Source organism: Sapajus apella, unplaced genomic scaffold (genome assembly GCF_009761245.1).
Source record: "Sapajus apella isolate SASKATOON/1434 unplaced genomic scaffold, GSC_monkey_1.0 scaffold14, whole genome shotgun sequence".
Classification (NCBI taxonomy): domain Eukaryota; kingdom Metazoa; phylum Chordata; class Mammalia; order Primates; family Cebidae; genus Sapajus; species Sapajus apella.
The window spans coordinates 604,451-625,474 of record NW_022436954.1 but is presented as its reverse complement, the minus strand read 5'-3'; the positions used below and the strand labels follow the sequence as shown (position 1 = coordinate 625,474).

Below are 21,024 nucleotides of genomic sequence, written 5' to 3'. Positions count from 1 at the left end.
AAAGGAAAGGAATAGAAAAGGAAAGTCCAGGGACTTATTGATGCTGTCAAATGATCAAATATGTGTGCAACAGGAACACCAGCCAACAGGCAAGAGAGCAGTGCTCTGCCATCGTTTGAATGTTCCAGGAACTGAGGTCGAGCTGGCCTGATCAGTGCGCAGTGCAGAGAAAGGAACCGAGTCAATTACCTGGTGGGGGCCAAGTGGCAGCCAAGCTGGAGAAGGTGGGATTTGAACCGGGCCTACTGACCTCTAGGGAACACGCCTTCTACCCAGGCCACACATCTTCCTTTTATTTTTGAGATGGAGTTTCACTTTTGTTGCCCAGGCTGGAGTGCAATGATGCAATCTTGGTGCACTACAACCTCTGCCTCCCAGGTTCAAGCCATTCTCCTGCCTCAGCCTCCTGAGTAGCTGGGATTACAGGTGCATGCCACCACATCCAGCTAATTTTGTATTTTCAGTAGAGATGGGGTTTCTCCATGTTGGTCAGGTTGGTCTCGAACTCCCAACCTCGTGATCCACCCTTCTCAGCCTCCCAAAGTGTTAGGATTACAGGCGTAAACCACTGCACCCAGCTTATGCCATGAATCTTCTGGAAGCCTGCCCTCCAAGGGCAGGGCCCAGACATGCTGGTCACATGTGCTGGGCTTTCCTGCTCCACCCAGTGAGGTCCAGCTACGCCACACCACACCTGCAGCCCACACCTGCCATGTTGCTTCTGCTATATGCCTCAGATGCCATCACTGCCAACTTCCCGCCGACCGTCTCTACTTTTATCCTCTTGCAGTGCCTCACACACCTGATCTCCCCCATGCAGAAACCATCGCTGGCTCCCCAGTACCCCAGGAACAACGTCTAACCCCTCAGCCCGATGTTGACGATGGCCCTCCAGGGGCTTATCCATGCTGGTTCCTAGGACTCTGCTTTGAGAATCTTTCCTGCCAACCCGGTAGACTTCCTTCCTTTGAACACAGCAGACCTCAGGCCTCAGGTCACACCGGACACTCTACCTGGAGATCCCAAAGCCGACCGATGCCAGGGCCTGCCCCAACACTTCGACGTAGGGGTTTCCAGATGGAAAGGAGCTCTGCCCTTCAATGCCCTATTCTGCCCCCCGCTGCACTTCCCAAGTGGACTCTCATTCCTGGTGAGTGTGTCCTCTTTGATCCCTGAGACCCAGCACTGCAGATGCTGCAGCAGCTTCCCTGGAGAGTGAGGGAAAGGGTCTGGAAACATCCCTCCGTTCCCCATGCCTGCCTGTCCAGAGGCCTGCGTTTTCCATGGAGAAGCAATGCCTTGGACACTGTCTCCACAGCAGGCCAGCTGAAGGGCCCTGGCCAGACCTTGCTCCAGGAGCCGAGGACAGCCAGCAGACACTGACCTTTGACCCTGTCGCCGCGGTGAAGGGGGATCTCGCCATCAACTTGGGGTTGGTATGGCTTGATGACGACGAAGAGCCTCCCGGGCACTGCGCTGTAGAGCTTCCGCTTGGGCCCTGGGTACTCGAAGGCCAAGGGTGAGTCCTTGTTGGCAGCAGGAACAAAAGGTGACCTGGACCAGGCGAGAGGAGCAGAGAGAGCGATTAGAGCCACAAGGTCACAAGCCACACTCCACGAATCACAGCCGAGCCATTCAACACACGCTGCCCCTTGGGCGGCCACATCAGAACTCCTGATGCCAGATAGCAAGGAAGACGGGAACAGGCCAGGGCAGCATTGAGACTGGAGGCTCAGGCAGACCCAACAATGCCGTTCCCGGATCCGTCCCACACGGACAGACAGCAGCCGCTCACAGAGACACCTGCACCCCTGCATTCACAGTGGCGCTGTTCACGGCAGCCCAAGCATCCCTCCACAGAAGCACGGAGAGACGCGGGGTGGTCCAACCATGCAGTGGAACGCTGTTCAGCCTCCATCGGGAAGAAAAGTTGGGGCCGGGTGCGGTGACGGCTCACGCCTGTAACCCCAGCACTGGGGAGGCCAAGGTGGGCAGATCACCTGAGGTCAAGAGTTCGGGACCAGCCTGGCCAACATCCTGAGACCTCATCTTTACTGAAAATTTAAAAATTAGCCGGGTGTGGTGGTGGGCACCTGTCATCCTAGCTACTTGGAAGGCTGAGGCGGGAGAACTGCTTGAACCTGGGAAGCAGAGACTGCAGTGAGCCAAGGTCACGGCTCTCTACTCCAGCCTGCATGACACAGTGACACTCTGTCTCCAATAAATAAATAAATAAATAAATAAATAAATAAATAAAAGGAAGTAAACTCTGACACAGGCTACGCCGCGGGTGAATCTCGGGGACGCTGCTCAGTGACATACGCGAGACCCAAAAGGACACACACTGTGTGATCCCAGCCACGCGAGGGCCCTCGAGTCATCAGATTCATGGACACAGAAAGCAGAATGGCAGGTGCCAGCGGGTGGTGGAGGGAATGCGGGTGAGGCTTCAATGGGGACAGAATTTTGGTTTTACAAGATGCAAAGGTTCTAGAGATGGATGGCAGTGACAGCTGCACACTCCACCTAATGCCACTGCCAAATGGTTCTGAGGTAGTAGATTTGATGTTACATATATTTTGCCAAGATTTTATCTCATTTTATTTATTTTTTTGAGACAAAGTCTCACTCTTTCGCCCAGGCTGGAGTGCAGTCATATGATCTCGGCTCACTGCAACCTCCGCCTCCTGGGTTCAAGCGATTCTCCTGCCCCAGCCTCCTGAGTAGCTGAGATTACAGGTGCCTGCCACCATGCCCAGATAATTTTTTTATTTTGAGTACAGATGGGGTTTCGCCATGTTGGTCAAGCTGGTCTCAAAACTTCTGGCCTCAAATGATCTGCCCGCCTTGGCGTCCCAAAGGGCTGAAGTTACAGGCATGAGCCAGCACATCTGGCCTATTTTGCCATGCTTTTAAAAATGACTAGCCTGGGCAACATGATGAAACCCCATTTGCACACACACACACAAGAATACAAAAACTGGCCACCCATGGTGGCGTGCGTCTGTGATTCTCGCTACTCAGGAGGCTCAGGCAGAAGGGTCACCTGTGGCCAGGTCAAGGCTGCAGTGAGCCATGATTGCACCACTTCACTCCAGCCTGGGTGACAGAGTGAGATTCTATCTCAAAAAATAAAAACAACACCAAAAACCCCAAAAAGACTCAGGTGGAGACAGATCCATGGAGGCCCTGGATGCCCGACATTTTTACCCACTTCACTGTGAGCGTCAGCCATGCCGGGCGAGGAAGCACCCAGGACCTTCCATCATATCGCTCATGACTTTATTCTCCCAGTGCAGCTCCCAGTGGCCCCAGTGAAACACACAAGAGGAATTAACACCCGTTCCTGCTGCATGTCACTGATTCTGCACAGGCCTGACTTCTATGCCGAACAGTGAGACACACCTTAACGGGGCCCGGTGATAGGAACCCTCAGATGCACCTGCAACGTGGCCAGGACAGGAGGGGTCCTTAGAAACAAACACATCACAGGGAAGAAGCTGGCAGGGATTTCAGGACAGCCCTCCCGGGCACCACGCTCGGAAGGACATGGAAAGCATCCACCTGTGGCTGGCGTCCTCCAATGGGGCGCCTGGCCACAGGGAAGCGAGTGGTCTCCAACCGTGGTTCCCCTCCTAAACTTTAGGTGCCGTGGCCTCTGAGCCCATGGAGGCACCATCAGTCTCTCTATGAGGACAGGGAGGAAGGGCCCATGCGCACAGGGACCCAGGCAAAACAGGCTTGCAGGGAAAGTTCTAGAAGCAGATGTGACCACCCTCTTTTGGCATTTAATGTGAGCCCCCTGCCCCCCGCCATCGTGTGCCTTCACCACTCTACTGACCCGACACGTCCCTGATAAATGCCTTATCATTTGCTCTGTGCGTATATAAAGTTACAGAAGGACAACGGGGCCGTATTTAGTTCTGCTTCTTACTTCTCCTCTCAGCATTAGGATGGTGAGATCTGGCCATGGGGACCTACCCCTGTCAGTGTGTTTGAGGAGCCAGGGCTCCATGTTCTCCGATTACTCTGTAGGGAGTAGACTGGGCCTGAATCCCCAGTCTGTCTGCCTGACTCCAAATCTCAGATTTGTCCTGAAACCACGGGGAGCACACACAGGCAGGACGGTGGCCTCTTCTGGAACAGGTGGGTGTCTTGGATGCTTCCTGGGCTGAGGACGCTGAGAGATGGGGGGAGGCTGCAGTCAGCTAGGACTTCCTTGTCCCCTGTCCCTAGGGATGCCATTCCTCTCCCAAGTTCAAAGCCACAAATGTGGTAGTCACAGGCTCCTGAGGGCACAGGGGTCCCTCAGAGCTGTCACGACCACACAGCCTAGGCGTACGACGGAGCCCACTGGGCAGGATGTGGCACAGCAGCGCATCGGTGTCCATAGCCAGGAGAATTCCGAAGGACCACTGTTGCCCATCAATGGACACCATTTATCCCCAAACACCCCAGGAGTTCCTGAAGCAGGAACTCCTGCAAAAGCCAAGTTTACTAGCTTCCTCTTGTCCAAAGGCGTAACTCACTGAGCCACCAGGGAGCAGAGAGAAAGGACACTGGGCCCCGCCAACTCTGCAAGGGGAGCTGAGAAATGCAACAGCAGTGCCCCGCCAACCCCTACCTGAGAGGAGTCCCTGCCAGCCTGCCCAACCCTCTGCACATGTACCAGCACCCAGATGCACTCACTCAATGCGGCCTGACTCAGGGCTGGACTGGCGCAGGACTGGGAGCTAGGAAGGGTTGGGGGGAGGAGACTCCCAGCAACCAAGGGGACTCCTTGGGACTCCATCATCCATCATCCATCTATCCGTCCATCCGTCCGTCCATCCATCCACCCACCCACCCACCCATCCACCCATCTACCCATCTACCCATCCATCCACCATCCATTCATCCATTCATCATCTATCCATCCATTATCCATCCACCATCTATCTATCCATCAATCATCCATTCATCATCCATTTCCTATCCATCCATGATCCACTCATCCATCCATCATCTATTCATTCATCTATCTATCCATCCATCCATCCATCATCCATCTACCCATCCATCCACCATTCATCCATCCATCCATCCATCTTATTTTCCTGAATATCTATTCACTCATCTACCCAAAGTTCAGAATAAAGCATTGCAGAGTGAGAATTCCTCCTTTCCTTGAACTGCTCTTAATGCACCTGCCCACATCTGCCCCGAGTGATGAAGCCAGCAAGGCTTGCGGCCATCATGGGCTCTGTGGATGGCCGGAACCTCCCTTCACTTCCAGGCTGACCTGCCCCAGATGTGTGACCTTCCACGAGTCACTTTCCGTCTCAGAGCCTTAATTTTCTTATTTGTAAAACAGGTGGTAGAGAGTGGGGGTGCGGGGAATCCCCACCACCCGTAAATAAATGAGAAAATGCAGATGAGCTCAGTTCCCAGCCCCGCTGCAGCTCTGAGGATGTCATTATCTCTGCATTGACCATCACCCAGGCTGGACTGGCAGCAGCCAGAACACAGGGCTATGATGTCATCTCAACCTCCCTCTCCTGGCTGGAGGTGTGATATGGGCACTAGGAGGCGCTGGACACATTAGATCCCATCAGGACTGAGGTCACAGATGGCCTCAGTGTCCCCTGGGCTGCATGGATGCTCCTGAGCAGGTGGAGCGGCTGCAGGTCAGCTCAGCCCAGCCCCATAATCAGTCCCCAAGCATCCAGATAGGATGACTCCAGGGGGCGCAAGGTGAGGCATGTGGGCTTCCTCCCGAGGGAAGAGGGTGGGTCAAACTCTAGAGGAAAAATCAGATGGACAAGGCTGACAGCGGCTGGGGCAGGGCAGAGGGCCAGCCACGGAGCAGGAGTCACAGGGTCTGCTCCCAGCTGTTATGTGGCCGACACAGCAGCTGCTTAAGTCCAGAGCTTGGGAACCAAGTGAGGAGTGTGTCTTTTCAGGGTTCCCACACCAAAGGAGCTTCCACAAGGAACCCCACGGCCCCACTGTGCATCCTCAGCAGCAGCTGGCAGGGGAGACAGAGCTTGCCCTACCTGAGAAGTTAGAACTTCAACAGAGTTAGTCCATCCACTCATTTCTCCTCCTTTATCCATCCAGACCTCCTTCCATCTGCCCAAATACCTGTTCTTCTATTCTTCCACCCACTCATCCACCCACTCATCTACCCACTATCCATCCTCCATCCATCCTCCATCCATCCACCATCCACCCATCTACCCATCTATTGATCTACCCATCCATCCATCTAACCATCCATTCATCCATCCACTCATCCATCCATCATCCATCTACCCATCCATCCACCATTCATTCATCCATCCATCTACCCATTCACCCATTTTATCAGTTTTCTGAACATCTATTCACTCATTCACCCAAGTTAGAAAGACCTTGCCTGAAGCCCGGCTGACCACTTACTATCAATCATTGGACAAGTCAGCTAACCTCTCAAAGACTCAAACTCCCCATCAGAAAAGGGGATGATCAGGAGTTACTGTGAGAATGTACTCTGCCAGGTGTTAAGCAAACATCAGTGCCGTCACAGGGCCCTGGTGCAGCTGCAAAGTGGGTAACGAAATGCCTGTGTCACCTCACTGGTCCAGCTGGCACCAGACTAAGTGTCACCTCACAGAGAAGTCAAAGGGAACACAGCTCCAAACATGAAGCTGTTTCTTGATTTGCTTTGTAGAAATCGGCTCCCTAACCCATCAACCCCAGAGCCTGGAAAACCTTCTTCAAGAACAGGAAAGGCTTATTTCTTCTAGACAAGAGTGCTGTGTACAGTTCTAGGCAGATATTACCATCAGTGATGTGTGGTTCTGCCCAAATGCTCACGTATCTTCTTATTCACTGTTAATTTGAACCTCAAAGAGTCCCATAAAGGCAGCAGGTGAGGACCTTTGTCCCTACTTTACAGGTGAGAAAATGGAGGCTCCATAAATGGTGACTTGGGTATGGAAATAGAGAGCTGGTCCTCACATCCTCGCTCAGGGTTCCCTGCTCCGTCTGGTGGCAGATGAACAAGGTCTCACGTGCTGCAAGGCATCTTATCCTTGTGATGTCTCATTTGATGAAACGTCTTCCCGCTGGGCTCTGCTCTTCCCACGGCGGCCACACACAGCAGCGGAAGCCAGGCCTCTGCAGCCCAGGGAAAAGAGTGGCTGCCCCACTCAGGAGACATGGCACTGGGGCCATGCCAGGGGTCCCTCCTGCTATCCTGCCTGCACAGTGAGGAGTGGTCTGAAGTTCCCGCGCCCCAAACTCTCCATGTTTTCCTGACGGTCGGGCCAAGAATAGCCCAAATAGGAGGGATTCTAACCCACTTGTTTTAGTCTAAGGATGAAATCACTGAATTCTGGAAATGAAAAAGATTGGTAATCTCTGTGGGGTGACCTGGATAAATGAGTTGGGCCATTTCCCAGTCAGCCTGGCTGAACGGGAACTGGCCGACACACTGACCTTTCTCCATTCATTCATTCACCAGTCAGTTATTCATTCATTCATTCATTCATTCAGCAGGCACTCTGTGGTGGGCTGTGAGCCCATCGCCATGTGGGCCTGCAGACCCCCATGAATGGCAGACATGGATACTAATGGTCAACTGGGCAGACACAATTCTGCTCGTCTGATGGGTTGGCACAGAGAACAGGGCCAGGACCCGAGGTCAAGGTTAGAGTCCACAGAGCCTCCCCACAAAGGGCTAGAAGAGGGGCGAGCCGGGTGACACAGAGAGAAGGCCAAGGCCATGGGAAAGGCTCTGCAGGGACGTTCAGGGAGAAATGGATGCCAGACAGCGCAGTGGTGCAGCTGCACGGGCACCAGATCACCCTGGATGCTGCCTGAGGGCTGGACCGGAGCAGACGGTAGGTGGAGGTGGGGAGCCACGCTGAGTCCCATCCCAGGGGAGTCAGGGGAGCCCCTGACACACAGAGGTATGGGAGAGCTGGGGGTATCAACAGGGACAATCACCCAGACCCGTGAGCTACCCCAGGCAGGGGCGTCTCCCCAGTCACAGCTCAGCAGAGGATGGTGGAAGGAGGACGGAGAGAGGGGTCAGCTCAGGTCTCTGGCACAGAGGACGGCAGAACAAACGAGGCGGTCCCCAGCCCTGAGTGTCTGTCAAACGTTACCAAACGTTATTGGCTGGGCTGACAGTTGCTTTGAAGTTGAAGGCTCAGACCCTGTCTGATCAACATCACCTCCTTCCCTGGCTTCCCTGGATGGTGAAAGCCCACACCCAAGCCCTGTGTGCCTCGGGCCTGAGAGTTTCACCCTGCCTCTGCGGTTCTGGTGACAGCATCTCTGAGGATGCGTGATGGGGACTTAGGATTATCAGCAACGTCCCACCTTGCTGGCTGTAATGCCTGCTTTGGGGATGGGCATGGGACTCTGGCTACCCCATTGTGTGGCCCTGCCTCCCCGCCCGGCTAACCCTGGGCATGGGTGAAAGTCAGGCTGGGCAAGGTGGCTCACGTCTGTAATCCTAGCACTTTGGGAGGTCGAGGTGGGTGGACCACCTGAGGTCAGGAGTTGGAGACCAGTCTGGCCAACGTGGTGAAAGCCCATCTCGACTAAAAATACAAAAATTAGCTGGGTGTGGTGGTACACGCCTGTAAGCCCATCTACCTGGGAGGCTGAAGCAAGAGAATCGCTTGAACCTGGGAGGCAGAGGTGGTAGTGAGTCAAGGTCGCGACACTGCACTCCAGCCTGGGCGACAGAGTGAGACTCCATCTCAAAAAAGAGAAGAAAGATCAGGGTCACTGGGGGAGCTCCCAACGCCACACCTCACCCCTACTCTGCCAGCAGGGCCAGCCACCCCACCCCCACTTTCTGGGTCAGGACGATGGGGACAGGGGGGCAAGCAGAAGGCAGAGTCCTACACTGAATTGAAGCTGCTCTGCTGGCCCTGTACCAGCGATGTGTCCCGGGATGGCCAAGGCCCCCTCTCTCCATTTGATTTGCCTGAAACCCTCAACACAGCTGGGGAATGGGAACCCTCAGTTCCCATTCCAAGTTCAGGCAAACAGAGGCCACTGGGCCAAGGACAGGCTTCCCAGAGCCCACCGGTTTCTGCTGGGGTCCAGCCCCTGCCTGTGTGGCCAGGTGGGTGCCACTGCATTCATGCATGCAATGGACGGGGCAGCGACAGGGCGGCAGCATTCACCTCCGCCAACTGAACTCAAAAGCATGAGTCCGCCAGGCGCGGTGGCTCACGCCTGTAATCCCAGCACTTTGGGAGGCCGAGGCGGGTGGATCACGAGGTCAAGAGATCGAGACCATCCTGGTCAACATGGTAAAACCCCGTCTCTACTAAAACTACAAAAAATTAGCTGGGCATGGTGGTGCGTGCCTGTAATCCCAGCTACTCAGGAGGCTGAGGCAGGAGAATTGCCTGAACCCAGGAGGCAGAGGTTGCGGTGAGCCCAGATCGCGCCATTGCACTCCAGCCTGGGTAAACAAGAGCGAAACTCCCTCTAAAAAAAAAAAAAAAAAAAAAAAAAACATGAGTCCTTCTTCCCCACTGAGCTGACCCCACCGGAAAACCTTCTTGAAGGAGAGAGTGACCAGGACGTTCTCTTGCAGGTGAGGCCGGGGCAGCCCTTGGGACTGGTTGCCACTTTGTACAAATACATCGAGAGTCATTCTGAATCTGAGCAGACCAATCAGCACCCTGGCAGTTAGAGGGAACCTAGAAGGAACCCGGATGCCCCCCACCCCATGCACTCCCAGGGCGGAGACTGGGGTGTCTCAGGAATGTTCTTAGGACCGTGGCCCAGCAGTGCCAGTGGGTGCCACCAGAGGGCGCCCCCAGAAGCAGCAGAGCCCACTGAGCCCCACACCTGTGGGAGTGGAGGTGCGCTGGCTCCCACCCTCCCGGACCAGCACCTCTAGGAGGATGGACGAAGAAACACACACACGCACACGCACACACACACGCACATACACACGCACACACATACGCACACGCACATACACACATAGGCACACATGCAAATTCGTGAAAGAAAATCAGAAAGAGGAGGAGGGGGGAGGAAGGAAGAACACAGGCGGGCCAGAGAGACTGTGCAGGAGGTGGGGGCAGGAACAGGTGTGGGACGTGCTCCTCTCTGCCACAGAGGCACAGCCCTGCCATAGGCTCTGCTCACCGGGAGGGGCCTGCGCAGTGACGGGCAGCGAGGGACCCTGCGATGTCTCCTCCGAGCGCCCTCACCTCCCAGCGTACGCCGACCCCCACGCACCTCTTGCAGCCCCATCCTGTTACAGCATCGGCATGATACCAGCTCCCAGGACAGGTCCCTCAAGCTCCTCGGGCACTCACCCTGTGCAGGCAGCTCAGGGCAGCTTTACACCAGGGCCGGCTGCTCCGTGCAGGAAGCAGACCCTCCCCACAGCTCTGAGCCCAGCCAGGAGGCACCGGGTTGCCTGGTGCCAGCAGGAGTCCCCATGGGGGCCCTGGGGAAGCTGGGAGGCCTTCAACCACATCAAGGCTGCACCCGAGGACGTGACCCGAGGCTGGTTCTGACCACGCTGCCATGCCCACTGCATTCCTGGCCACGGTTTCTGGGGCTTTGGGTCAGTGTTTAGGCAAATAGGCCTGGCCTAAGAGGGGGTACTCAACATGTTCAGGGGTACACGGGGCCTGGCCAGCTCCCTCCCTGCCCAGGACAGTTAGCCTTCTCCTGCCTGGCCATCTCTGCCTCCCCTGCTTCTTAGCCCAAGCAGGCCTCTGTGGCCAGGACAGTAACACCTGACGCCCTCTGCTCCCTGCCCAATGGCCCCCACGGCAGCCAGCGGGGTCTTTCTAAACTGTCCATGATGAGGATGAAGATGAAGACGACCCTAAGAGCAACTGACGCAACTGCAGAGCTGAAGACTCTCTCTCTTTTTTAAGACGGAGTCTTGCTCTGTAGCCCAGGCTAGAGTTCAATGGCACGATCTCAGCTGACTGCAACCTCCATCTCCCAGGTCCTGCTTTAAGCAATTCTCCTGCCTTAGCCTCCTGAGTAGCTGGGATTACAGATGTGTGCCACCATGCCCAGCTAATTTTTATATTTTTAGTAGAGACAGGGTTTCACCATGTTGGCCAGGCTGCTCTTGAACTCCTGACCTCGTGATCCACTCGCCTTACCTCCCAAAGTGCTGGGATTACAGGCATGAGGCACCGCGCCCAGCCAGAGCTGAAGACTTTCTATGAGCAGCTGTGGCTCTCCTCGAAGGCCCGGTGCTCAGTCCCACTGAATCCACCCAGCACGCTTGGGAGGGGGCGAAAGTCATCAGCTACACTTTACCCAGGAGAAAACAGGGACACAGAACTGGCAAGTGACTTGCCCAAAGTCACCCAGTGGGGGGGCAGAGCCAGGTATCCCTGGCAGTCAGTGCCAGTTGGGGGATGGTCAGCACCAGTTGGTCAGCATGGGCTGATGGGCAGCTGCCCCACCCCTGAGACACAGGAAGCAGGGAGGCTTTCCCTTCCATGGCAGGGAGAGTGTGCTAAGTCACCTATGCTTCTGATGGCAACCAGGAAGAGCTCTGGGGCGCCCAGGGCCACCAGAGGCTAGGAGCTAGCAGCCTCCCTGAAGGTGCCCTGTTACTGCCGCGTGGCTGGGTCCCGTTGCCCTACGAAAGAGCCGGTTTTTAGGGGACAGTAGGGCAGGCACACAAGGCAGGGGGCTGGGCTCAGAGCTTCGAGGATGAACAAGGATAAGAGGGTCTCGGCCGCCTCCTGGGGCCTCCAAAAAGCCCTGGGCTGGGCTGCATGGCCCTGTGGTGCACCATCTGGTATCACCAGGGCTGATCCAATGTCTCAATAAAGGCCATTTCCACACTGGGGACTTGGTCCGCCGCCAGGAAGCAGACAGCTCCAGCCGGGTGCCCCACCTCCCCGGGCTGCACCTAGCTTGCAGAACATTCAGACCAAGTGTGCTCAGGGCACCAGCCTTTGCACCCGGGCAGCATCCCCTGGATGCCCCTGTGCCCAGCATGGGCCTGGGTAGCTTCTCTATAAGCAATCAGTGTTCCATGAACCGGCTCCCTTCTGTACCCCCTCACCATGCAAAGATGCTTCTGCCTGCTCCCCTCCGAGCACATGTGGCCCTATGCAGGGACAGAAAGCAACAGTGGCACCCACAGGCCCCACCGTCCTCCCCAGGGACCTCAAGAAGACACCTGGAGAAGCACGCCTGCCTCCAACTCTCCATCCCACCTGCTTGTCTTGAAGGCAAACGCCCACCACTGCTGTCCCATAGGAGGGGGGGCAAGTGCCATTGGCAGGTCCTAGTTAGGACGCTGGTCTTAAGGGAAGGAGCTCTCAGCTCATCGGTGCCCAGGCACAGCTATTGCTGAACCCTGCACAGATGGGCATGAACATGTAGACGGGCATGAATCGAGGGCACTGAACCCTGCACAGACGGGCATGAACATGTAGACGCTGAAGGGGTGGAAAAAGGGAAGACGACGGAAACAAGGCCGAGAAAGACGGGACTGGGGTCAGGGCCACCAGGTAAGAACAGTGCCCCCAACTCGGGACAGGCAGCGGCTCACGGGGAGGGGGACCAGCTGTCCTGGTTTTAGCACCGAAGTCCCGCATCACAGGCAAACCTGAATGGTTGGTCACTCTACCAATGGTCCTGGGTGACAAAGGGGACAGTCTTGGCCAAGCTCTGGGCCTTGGGTTGGACATAGATGTGAGCTCTAAGAACCGATGTGGAATGGGCACTGGCTGGACAAGGTGCTGCGTGAGGCGGCCACCCTGAATGCCTTTGGCTGATCTTGAGAAAAACCTGAAGCTGGTCTTTCTGGGACCCTTATCATTATTTATTTTTTTGAGATGGAGTCTCGCTCTGTCACCCAGGCTGGAGTGCAGTGGCACCATCTCAGCTCACTGCAACCTCTGCCTCCCGGGTTCAAGTGATTCTCCTGCCCCAGCCTCCTGAGTAGTTGGGACTATAGGCACGTGCCACCATGCCTGGCTAATTTTTGTATTTTTAGTAGAGATGGGTTTTCACCATGTTGGCCAGGCTGGTTTTGAACTTCTGTCCTCAAGGGAGCCACCTGCCTCGGTCTCCCAAAGTGCTGCAGCCAGCCCCTTGTTTTTATAATTGGCAAAAATGAGACAGAGTGTGTTTTACCTGTCCAAGATTATACAGCTATGCAACGGTACAGTCCAGAAGCGTGTATGCAGGAGGCCAGGCAGCCAACCTTTGAGGCAGGCTGGCCACCGTGATGAACACGCGCGCACACACACACACACACACACACACACAGATTCTAACAATCACATGCATGTCTACATACCAGCATGCACACAGGCAAATGCACATGCACACAGGCATGCACACGCGAACACATATGCACACACACACGTGCACCCTACACGTGAACAGGGACGGTCAGACTGCAATACTCCCGGCTGCTTGCTCCCTTCCAAGCAGCACCCAGTCTACAGCCAGCTCAGGTCCCTGGCCACACTGCCCCCGCTATCATTAGGTTCTGTACTGGGCGAAGGGGACATGCTCTTTTTAAAACTGTAGTCAGAGGTCTCCCTAAGTGTGTGAAGTGGAACTGGCTGCCTCGGGGGAGCCCTTTAATTTAGCTTCCCACTGTTCTCAGCACCTGGGACTCCTCCCTTGGGGTCCTTCCAAGCAAGAATCTAGACCAGAGGCAGCCGGGCCTCCTTGTCTGGCTCTGGTGGGAAGCGTCCGAGGGCTGAAGGCCAAAGCGGTTGAGAGGACGTGGGGTCTGCCGTCTCCGAGAGGGTCAGGCCTCCACCCTGCCTAGGGGCTAGGAGAAGTGGGCTCTCACTGGCACAGTCCCCCTGGCCTCCTTGGCTGTGGCCCCAAAGCCTGGGCTGCTGGTCATTGTCAGGGTGATCAGCCCCTCCGGAGACCACGTGAGGCACTGACCCCTCCTGAAACTCACACGGAGCCTACAGGGTGGAGCCCCTGGAGGCAGGGGTGGTGGCGGTCTTCCTCTCTGACATCCCTGACCTTAGTTGGCAACAGAGCCTGACCCAGGCCTGCAAGACTCCCCGCAGCCAGGCTCCAGACCCTGAGTAGTTTGAGGCCAGGGAGGACACAGGAAGCAGGCAGGATGCGGGCCAGAGTCACGGGCCCCAGCGCTGAGTGGTGACATCACCAAGAACATGGCAACAGCCAGGGAAGCACAGCTCCTGGGCCCAAATCCGAGAGAGCACCAAGTCACCAGACACCAGAGCCAGAGGCCTGCGCCGGGTCCTGCCCCCATGACGTTCTGGCTGCGGGACCTCGGGGTGGTCACGGAGGCCTTCTGCAGCCAGGCCAGCACAGTGAACTCTGGGGCAGCTGCGCCCGGGAGGACTTGGAGGCGCCCACGGCGCCGGCCACTGCCCCTGCAGGTGTAGCTGTCACGGCGGGAACCAGTGGCAAGCCTGGCACCTGGGCCTCGACAATGAGTTGCCCCCTGGAGAAGTCGTTCCTGGCCAGGAAATTCTGGGAGGCAGCATGAGGAAGGCCGAGACCTGCTTGGGAGCTGGAGCTGTGAGTGCAAATCCAGCTCCCCCAGCTGCTCGTGAGGCAGGAGACTGGGGAGAGACCCGGACCTGGAGTTGGACACCAAAGTGGGGGCTGGTCAGGAGACCACTGGCAGGTCCCAAAGTCTGCCCTATGCCGCCCATGTCCTTGTCTAGGAAATGGAACACGGAGCAGGTGGCTGCCACCTGCGGCTGTTTCCGAGACTGCCGGAGATGCCCTCTGTGCCCCTGCCATGCTGGCCCCACACAGTGGCCCATGGGCAGCTCTTCTGGAGACCGTCCCCGCAGCTGCTGAGACAGCCACACTCCAGAGCCCTGAGCCCCCTCTCTGGCCCCAGCATTCTCCTCTGGGCTGAGTTCTCCCTGCACCCGCCCGTGCACCCCCACTTTGGGTAAGGTGCGTCTGCAGGCTTGCAAACATGGCTCTCGGGAGGACATGCACCATCGACCAGGCTTGCAGTCCTGCCTCTCTCCCTCTTGACCATTCAGTTTGAGGACCAGAAGTCAGTGCACAGGAAAGGAAACAGAGCCTAAGACGCCAGCTGCATCCGCAGCCCACCCAGGACGCTCAGCTCAGCCTCTGCACCTGCCCTGAGCTCTCATCGTGGGCCTCCTGAGGCTCAGGAAGGTGACCCCAGTCCCCCTGCTCCAGGGGAGACTGTGTCAGCAGCGTCAGTGGGCAAAACTCAGGCACTGAAGTTTCCTCAACACCAGAGTTGGAATAAAATGGGCTACCTGCTCAAACTCCAGGCCAGCCCCAAGTCAAAGGAGTTGGGAGCCCCAGCACATGGCATTCTTCCTCCCCTTGGCATTCTTCCTCCCCTTGGCATCGCCCGCTCCTTACCCGACGTGCCAGAGTGGCTGCAGCCTCTTGCCATCCTCGCCTGCACCGCCCAGCCTGTTGAGCGACGGGGACCGGCTGCGGGGCCCGGGCACGTAGCTCCCGATGGTCTTGGCGGCCCCCTCAGGCTTGCTGGGCAACTGCTGCAGCAGCTGGGGTGAGAGGCTGCGGTGCGAGGTGCCCGTGGAGCAGACGGCCCATTCGGGAGCGCTGGCGTTGAGGTTGTTGTCACTGTTGGAGCGCAGCAGGACCCGGGGGGCGGCCAGCGTGTTGGGGGGCCGCCGCCGGCGGTTGGAGTACGCCGGGGCCTCTCGGAAGGGCACTGGGGGAGAAGAACAGAGACAGAGCAGGGTGATTGCGTCCGTGTCGCGGTCAGCCGGGTGGGGACCCTAGGGAGGCGCAGGGCTGCGTGCGTCCAAGCCCCCATGCGAGCCCAAGAGACGGGAGCTGTGAGTTCCGGGCTGAGACCCCAGCTGGACTCCACCAGGCCCAGAACTCACCCCTGACATGGAAGCAGAGAGACAGGCCGGGGACGGAGAACATCTCTGCTGCACAGAGCTCAAGCCAGCGTTTCACATGGAAGGGATGTGGGGTCCGAGCTTCCATCTGGCCCGGGAGACATCCGGCTGGCTTGGGCATGTGTAAGGATGGGCCACTCCATCACACAAAGCAGAGAGGGCACCGGGCTGCCTACCACAGCGTCCCTCCTCCCCAAAGCCGAAGCTGGCCCTCTGTGATGGGCTGAACTGCGTCCCCCCAGTTTGTGTGTTGACGTCCTAACCCCTAGTATCTCAAAATTTCCCAGTATTTGCAGATAAGGTCTTTACAGAGATAATCTGGGTGGAGGAGCATTAATGGGGACCCTGATCCCATAGGACTGGGGTCCTTATTAGAAGAGGTGATGAGGACACAGACACACACACAGAGATGACCCGTGAGGAAACAGACAGAAGGCAGCCTCTGCAAACCACCGAGAGAGGCCTCAGGAGGAACCAGTCCTGTGACACCCTGATCTCAGACTTCTAGTCCCTGGGACTGTGAGGTGTAAATATCTGGAGTTTTTTTTTTTTTTTTTTTTTTTTTTTGTTTCAGTTTCCCCTGTCATCCAGGCTGGAGTGCAATGGTGTGATCTGAGCTCACTGCAGCCTCTGCCTCCCAGGCTCAAGCAATTCTCCTGCCTCAGTCTCCCAAGTAGCTGGGATTGCAGGTGTCTGCCACCACGCCTGGCTAATTTTTGTGTTTTTAGTAGAGATGGGGTTTCACCATATTGGCTAAGTTGGTCTTGAACTCCTGATCTTGTGATCCACCTGCCTTGGCCTCCCACAGTGCTGAGATTCCAGGCATGAGTCACCGTACCCGGCCGGTATCTGAGGTTTAAGCCACCTGTCTATGGTGCTCTGCCGCGCAGCCTGAGCCAGCCAAGGGAGTCTGTATCTACCAGCCAGATGATTCAATCTCAGTGCTCACTAAGAAGGCGTCTTCCTCCCTCCCATCAAGTGGGGGCCGTGTGAGGAGGCAGGGGCTGGGCACCCCTTACCTGGCATCCTACAAAGCTCTAGATGGGGCCAGGCCTTCACTCTCCTGACTTAATGAGCCCAGGGGCTCAGAATGACAGCAACAGCCCTTGGGAGCTGTGAGGGGTGGCAGCCATACCCCAGCTGCCCTGGTCACCCAGAGTGCCAGAGCCTGAGACAGCGAGTGTCCTTTCCGAGACAGAGGACCTCCTGAAAGGCAGCCCTCCAAACTCTGGGGCAAACAGCAAAGACCATCACCACTGGCTGGCCAAAGGCACCGGCTTCTTCCTGGCCCGTGACGACCATGCCTGCAGCAGCTTCTCACCAGCCACAGGATTCAGCCCTTAGGCTGAAGCCACGGTTGGCTCTAAAGTTTCCATTGCACATGACCAGGGCTACCACCTGGCAAACTGCAAGGCAAGAGAAAATACGCATCTTCCCTGGAAGTGGGTCTGGGGGGACCTTCATGCCTCAGAGAAGAACATCATCACAAGTAGTTTAGGACACAGGTGGCCGTGACGATGCTCCCGGGGAGGCATGGGTGGTACGATGCTCCCGGGGAGGCATGGTGGTACAACGCTCCCGGGGAGGCATGGGTGGTGCGGGCAGAGCTCACAGGGACAAAGGTGGCACTGGCAGAGCACATAAGGGAAAGAGGTCATATTGGCAGAGCTCACGGGGGACAGGGATGGCGCTGGCAGAACTCACGAGGGTCAGAGGTGGCACTGGCAGAGGTCATGAGGGTCAGAGGTGGCGTTGGCAGAGGTCATGAGGGTCAGAGGTGGCGCTGGCAGAGCTCATGAGGGACAGAGGTGGCACTGGCTGGCAGAGGTCGTGAGAGACAGAGGTGGCGCGGGCAGAGGTCACGAGGGACAGAGGTGGCGCTGACAGAGGTCGTGAGCGAAAGAGGTCGTGTTGCAGAGCTCATGGGCAACAGAGGTGGTGCTGGCAGCGGTCATGAGGGACGGGGTGGTGCTGGCAGAGGTTCTGAGGGTCAGAGGTGGCGCTGGCAGAGGTCATGAGGGATAGAGGTGATGCAGACAGAGCTCATGAGGGACAGAGGTGGCGCTGGCAGAGGTCATGAGGGAAAGAGGTGGCAGTGGCAGAGGTCGCGAGAGATAGAGGTGGCACTGGCAGAGGTCATGAGGGACAGAGGTGGCACTGGCAGAGCTCATGAGGGACAGGGGTGGTGCTGGCAGAGCTCATGAGGGACAGAGGTGGTGCAGGCAGAGGTCCTGAGGGTCAGAGATGGCGTTGGCAGAGGTCATGAGGGAAAGAGGTCATGTTGCAGCTCATGGGCGACAAAGGTTGTGCTGGCAGAGCTCATGAGGGACAGAGGTGGCACTGGCAGAGATCATGAGGGACAGAGGTGGCGCTGGCAGAGGTCATGAGGGACAGAGGTGGCGCTGGCAGAGGTCATGAGGGAAAGAGGTGGCAGTGGCAGAGGTCGCGAGAGATAGAGGTGGCACTGGCAGAGGTCATGAGGGACAGAGGTGGCACTGGCAGAGCTCATGAGGGACAGAGGTGGTGCTGGCAGAGGTCATGAGGGACAGAGGTGGCACTGGCAGAGGTCATGAGGGAAAGGGGTGGCGTTGGCAGAGGTCATGAGGGACAGAGGTGGCACTGGCAGAGGTCATGAGGGAAAGGGGTGGCGTTGGCAGAGGTCATGAGGGAAAGAGGTCACGTTGGAGAGCTCATGGGCGACAAAGGTTGTGCTGGCAGAGGTCATGAGGGACAGAGGTGGTGCTGGCAGAGGTCATGATGGAAAGAGGTGGCAGTGGCAGAGGTCATGGGGACAGAGGTGGTGCTGGCAGAGCTCATGAGGGACAGAGGTGGCACTGGCAGAGCTCATGAGGGACAGAGGTGGCACTGGCAGAGGTCATGAGGGAAAGGGGTGGCGTTGGCAGAGGTCATGAGGGAAAGAGGTCACGTTGCAGAGCTCATGGGCGACAAAGGTTGTGCTGGCAGAGCTCATGAGGGACAGAGGTGGCACTGGCAGAGATCATGAGGGACAGAGGTGGTGCTGGTAGAGGTCCTGAGGGTCAGAGGTGGCGTTGGCAGAGGTCATGAGGGAAAGAGGTCACGTTGCAGAGCTCATGGGCGACAAAGGTTGTGCTGGCAGAGCTCATGAGGGACAGAGGTGGTGCTGGCAGAGATCATGAGAGACAGAGGTGGCGCTGGCAGAGTTCATGAGGGAAAGAGGTGGCAGTGGCAGAGGTCATGGGAACAGAGGTGGTGCTGGCAGAGCTCATGAGGGACAGAGGTGGTGCTGGCAGAGATCATGAGAGACAGAGGTGGCGCTGGCAGAGTTCATGAGGGAAAGAGGTGGCAGTGGCAGAGGTCATGGGAACAGAGGTGGTGCTGGCAGAGCTCATGAGGGACAGAGGTGGAGCTGGCAGAGGTCATGAGGGACAGAGGTGGCGCTGGCAGAGCTCATGAGGGCAGGGATGGCTCTGGCAGAGCTCACTAAAGAGAGGTGGCACTAGCAGAGCTCAGGAGGGACAGACGTGGTGCTGGCAGAGGTCATGAGGGACAGAGGTGGTGCTGCTAGATTTCACTGAGGACAAAGGTGGCACCGGCAGAGCTCACAGGTACAGAGGTGGCATTGACAGAGCTCCCGAGGACTGAGGTGGTGCTGGCAGAGCTCCTGGGAGGCAACTGTGACCCGGCACACCTTCCCCCCTCCCCAGGACACAGGGCAGCCCAGGAGACAGAGCTACAGACAAGCCTGGGGAGCCACACAGGGGCGCAAAGCACCCTGAGGTTCCACACTCAGACTTGGCAGCCTTGGACTTCAGTGCCTGCTGTTGGTAAGAATGTGGAGGCGGTACACCGGGGAGGTCGCGGTCTCACGCCTGCTCCTATCTGGTTCCTCTGTGAAGCCTTTCTGCCGGTGAAGACCCCCACTAAGCAGCAGGAGCCCCTCAGCTGGGACTTCCATCCCACTCCTCATTTCTCAAAGCAAATGGATCCATGAACGCCACCCAGGCTGGCTGGGGAGAGGCAAGGGATGGGAACGGCTGACAGCACCCTCCGTGGACCCCTCTCCCTTCAGAGCCCCTCGAGGGGCTTGACCTGGGGTCCACAGCCACCACCCACGAGAAAAACCTCATGACTGGGACAGGTCCCTGAATCTGTGTTTTGCTGGTCATGAGGGAAAACCACGTTGGTGCCCCTCCCTCTGGGCAGGCAGAGACTAAAAAACTTGTGGAGCACTGGGTGTTCACATGGAGGCTTAGGGAGACGTGACCGGCCCAGAGGGCTTCCGGGTGATCCAGGAACTGCCTGACATTGGAGGGGGCTGGGCGTGTGGATTAAAAGACCTTGCAAAGGGCCGATGAGCCCACAGTCTCAGAGAGTGATTATCTTTCATTTACAGAGATTATGGGTTGGAAGACTGTACTGGTGTGAGAGCCAAAATCTCAAACAGACACAGCCAGCAGAAAGCAGCCTCGGAGCCCCCGGCTTCCTGGGGGCACCCCAGGAGCGGCCAGGACTCTCCCTACCCACGTGGAGGAGACATCACAGGGCCCCCGTCACGGAAAGGCTGCCTCCCACAAATGACTGCCTCGCGCCCAGCCTCCCCACCCCGACCACGCGGCCAAGTCTCTTTTTCTGACCCTTGTAAGCTGGGGAAGGCATGTTCACCCTTCACAGCAAGCGATGGCATTTGGGGGGCTCCTGCCAGTTGCCAAGACAAACTCATTAGGAAAGAAAAGTGTATAAAAGAACAGAACAGACACAGAATTAACCTAACGCCAAAACCCCCAATTGAAATCTTCATGCCGTGCATGGATTACAAAAATTGAAGTCCCAGAAGGTGAATTTTGGTGAAAAATGTCAGAAAATGGGCACAGACAAAGGTTGCTATTTATACAAATTCCTAAGAATCTGTCAGAAGAGTAGGGGCTTAGGGAGGGGGATGAATTCACACAGGGAGGCCACCCTGGGGGGATTAAGGAGGAAAAATGCTGGGACATTTTCAAATACATTTTACTCTGCAGACCAGGCAAGTCACTCAAAGGAAATCACACCGGTGACATCAAAGCGAACATTTTAATGAAAATTACCTCGCTTAATTACCAAGATTCATATTAAATTAGTTTCCTCAGCACTGAATTTCCTTCAGGGTTTATTTTACAATGAGCTGGGGCTGGAA

The 21,024-nt window shown here is 56.8% G+C and overlaps 1 protein-coding gene across 9 annotated transcripts in view; it reads right to left on the bottom strand.

Moving 5' to 3' along the window:
* The window catches only part of SHANK2 (SH3 and multiple ankyrin repeat domains 2), a 687,472-nt gene that overhangs the window by 336,543 nt on the left and 329,905 nt on the right, over window positions 1-21,024 (bottom strand). For all 9 annotated transcript variants that reach the window (XM_032282493.1, XM_032282495.1, XM_032282494.1 and 6 more), the window contains 2 exons: window positions 15,355-15,673; window positions 1,385-1,554 (listed from right to left, as the gene is read on the bottom strand). In XM_032282493.1, the coding sequence (XP_032138384.1) occupies window positions 1,385-1,554; window positions 15,355-15,673 (489 nt within the window). The remainder of the gene's footprint in view (window positions 1-1,384; window positions 1,555-15,354; window positions 15,674-21,024) is intronic.